We start from the raw sequence: 3,028 nt of genomic DNA on the forward strand, positions 1-3,028 counted from the left end.
TGTTGTATGTTTTTGTCTTTTTTGCCTTGATATCCATCATTCCCCGGTTCCTAGAGCTTGTGTGCCATTTCTATGTTGTAGCAAGCTTCTACCCATGCGGCAATGGCAGTTTGGTTATATGAACGACTCTTTCAGTCTTCATTTTCGTCAACTTGGAAAGAGATGTAGCCTCATGTCTCAAGATGTTACCCTTCACTATGAACCGCCTTGCTACTATAGTATAGCGGCTAGACACTAGAGATACTGTGGGCTCTCAACACTCCTTTTTACTTAATTGAGTGGTAGGCTTTTGGCAGAAAATGATTTGCCTGGCTTCGAAGAGTGACAGTTTCTACTCACAGATCGATTACACAGCCATCGTAACGGCAGCCTCACAGAGTATCAGGTTTCTGAATCAACGAGTATATAGCTTCTTTGGTCACTTCATATGGCATCTCTCAAGCTAATCATGTGCAGCTGATAATCGACATTTAGCAAAGCCAGCCACTATGTATATATTGACACATGCTCCCCTTGTGGTAGCTCTCGACAAACCACTCTTTTCATTCTGCCACAAGTATCGTGCTTGTTTATTTTGTTTCCCCAGTACGCCTTGTACACAAACAGGTCTCAACTGAGGCCGTTGTTGAGAATTGCCCATGTTCAACCATCCGTGACCTAACCAGGACAATATGTAATTATAGGTGATATATGCTATTCAACGCCCAGGCAAGAAAACAGTCGACACAGCATTGGCCGCCAATTACCTCTAATAATAATTCTGTAAATCTGAGCTGTTGTTAGCTGCCTGGCCACCCATTGGTCGCCCCTGAGCACCCGCACCGCCACGAGACGCTTGGTTTCTACCGCCATAGTTTCCGGGGCCATTGGGTGCTGACGCAGGAGGGTTGTTACTCTTGCCGAGCGGTGGGTAAGAATCATCATAATCCACCTGCTGCCCATAGCCGCCCTGCTGGTTCTTAGGCTCAACGTCGTCGAGGGATCGGTAGTTGTAGCCTCCTCCTCTACCACGACCTCCGCGGCCGCCCCTAGCACTGCCACGACCACGATTGCCGCGTCCCCTACCTCCACGACCTCCTGAGTGGTAGCCACGGGACTCATTACGTCCGTTATAGTGGTTACTGGTGTTCCTCTGGCTCCAGTCCTCGTCGCCATTGTGCTTCCGCTTCGATGTCTTGTTGGCGAACAGGCTCTCGTACGCGTCCTCGCGAGGGTCTTCTGGCTCAATGCGTAGGATCACCTTCTCACCAACAACGGTCTCGAAAGTAAACGACTTCTCTGGTGATATGGGCTGCCAGTTCTGTATCTTCCCGGCATCCATCGGTCTGGCTCCCTTCCTCAAAGCCAATACAACAAGAGGACTAGGGTTGTCGGTGTGATACTTGGCATGCTGGGGAATAGGTCGTAACTGCGCCGCCCAAATACTATTATCGAAACAGGAGGTACCAATGACTTCCCACTTCATCTTGCTACCCATTCCGCCGACCTTCTCCAAGATGCTAGCGGGGCATGGTCGGGGGCAGATAAGAATGTTGTTGCCGTGGTACTTGAGCTCATGCTGCGGCATGTTTGGAGGTATATGGGCGAGCTGAATGAGCTTCTTGGTATCCTCGGGCCCAATCATGTAGCCGGTAAAGAAAACAGTCTTCTTAATTCTGAGTCGGTGTTGGCGCTGTCTTGGGGTTTGCTTGGAGACCATCTCATTGTGAATGTTGATCATGTGCTGAACTTCGGCCACCTCGCTAACAGGATCCAGGACCGTCGAGCAGTCGGCCACTTGGATGACTTCAGCCGTGATCGGCCCTCTTGTCGGTGTGATGTTCTGTTGACGGTTGAAATCGGCAAAGAAGTCGCGAAAGCCTTTGGTGTGCTTTGGTCGGTCCTCATAGACTCGGATTTCTTCTGCTTGTTTATAAGTTTCCATCAGGCCCCCAAGGAAGAGCTGCTTGAAGTGCATGGTGCTCTGGAACTTCTGGTTTGTCGGACTAACGGCCGGTTTGAGACCAATCATGTCGAACTCGAGGTCCTTGGCGGTGACCATTTTCTGTATCAGCTCGGCGAACCCTTTCTCTGAACGACCCGTAAGCAAAACGCAGAGAGCATCCTTTTGCTTCATGCTCAGCCTAACAAGATCGACTATCTTTTCATTCCACCAGCCTTCCCAGGCGCGCTTCTCTTCGACATCGATGCCCTCACCGGTTGCGGCGAGAATGCGACTGTCGTGCCACCATCCACCATTGACAAAGGTTTCTTGGTTCGATAATGTTCCGATCGTGGGGCCGTTCCAGAGTTGGGGATTCGGTAGGGGAGTTTTGAATACTGTGCCATGTCAGATCCATGCGATGCGATATCATGAATGGTCGAGAGCAGACTTACGTGTGTTGTCGAAATCATAGACGTGAAGGGCCTTGATTTTATCGACGGCTGTGAAATGTTAGTTTCATCTATAGGTGCTTGAAGACTGAAGGAGGCAAGTCTGGAGGCTCACAAACCTGGAAGAGCATGATTCAGAATAGACCATCGCCCTAGAGCTGTGACAGTATGTTGCGACGCGATGGCAGCAGGACCATGATATGCGCTGAAGGCCGAGGCCATGGCGCCTAAGAGACCGGGTCTGCGATGACGAACTGAGGCGATTGTTGTAGCCAGGACTGAAGGTCGAGAAGTCGCGAGCCAATAGTTATCTCCCGGGCAACGGCGAGTATTGAGTTTTGGTGGAAGTAAGTTAATGATTTTCGATGATGTAGTTGAGGTCCAAGTTTGTCGACCCTGGAGAATTAAAGGCCAGTGGGGCACGGGCCGTCGCAGGGTAAGCGCAGCTGGAGCTGTAGTTGTAACTCCAGCTGTAACTGTAACGCGTCTGGCCTGAGGCTTCAGCGCTTCTATAGGCGATAGACGCCGCATCTCAGGCAGTTCTAGCGGAGCGTCATGAAAGTTGAATATCAATGGGCGAGATCTAAGCCATCGATTGAATTGGACGCTCAATCAATCAATTGAGTGAGATCGTCATCATCATCATCATCATCAT

General features: G+C 50.3%; 1 protein-coding gene across 1 annotated transcript; it reads right to left on the bottom strand.

Annotated features, from left to right (window-relative positions):
- Nucleotides 1-748: 748 nt before the first annotated feature.
- On the bottom strand, nt 749-2,595 carry FIESC28_11818 (uncharacterized protein; the record flags this gene model as incomplete). Its single annotated transcript, XM_031165922.1, has 3 exons — nt 749-2,319; nt 2,377-2,424; nt 2,493-2,595. The coding sequence occupies 3 exons, from the start codon at nt 2,593-2,595 to the stop codon at nt 749-751; spliced, it is 1,722 nt and encodes a 573-aa protein (XP_031010019.1).
- Between the last annotated feature and the right edge of the window lie 433 nt (nt 2,596-3,028).

This window comes from Fusarium coffeatum, assembly GCF_003316985.1.
Source record: "Fusarium coffeatum strain FIESC_28 chromosome Unknown BRIP53273_contig_543, whole genome shotgun sequence".
NCBI classification, from domain to species: domain Eukaryota; kingdom Fungi; phylum Ascomycota; class Sordariomycetes; order Hypocreales; family Nectriaceae; genus Fusarium; species Fusarium coffeatum.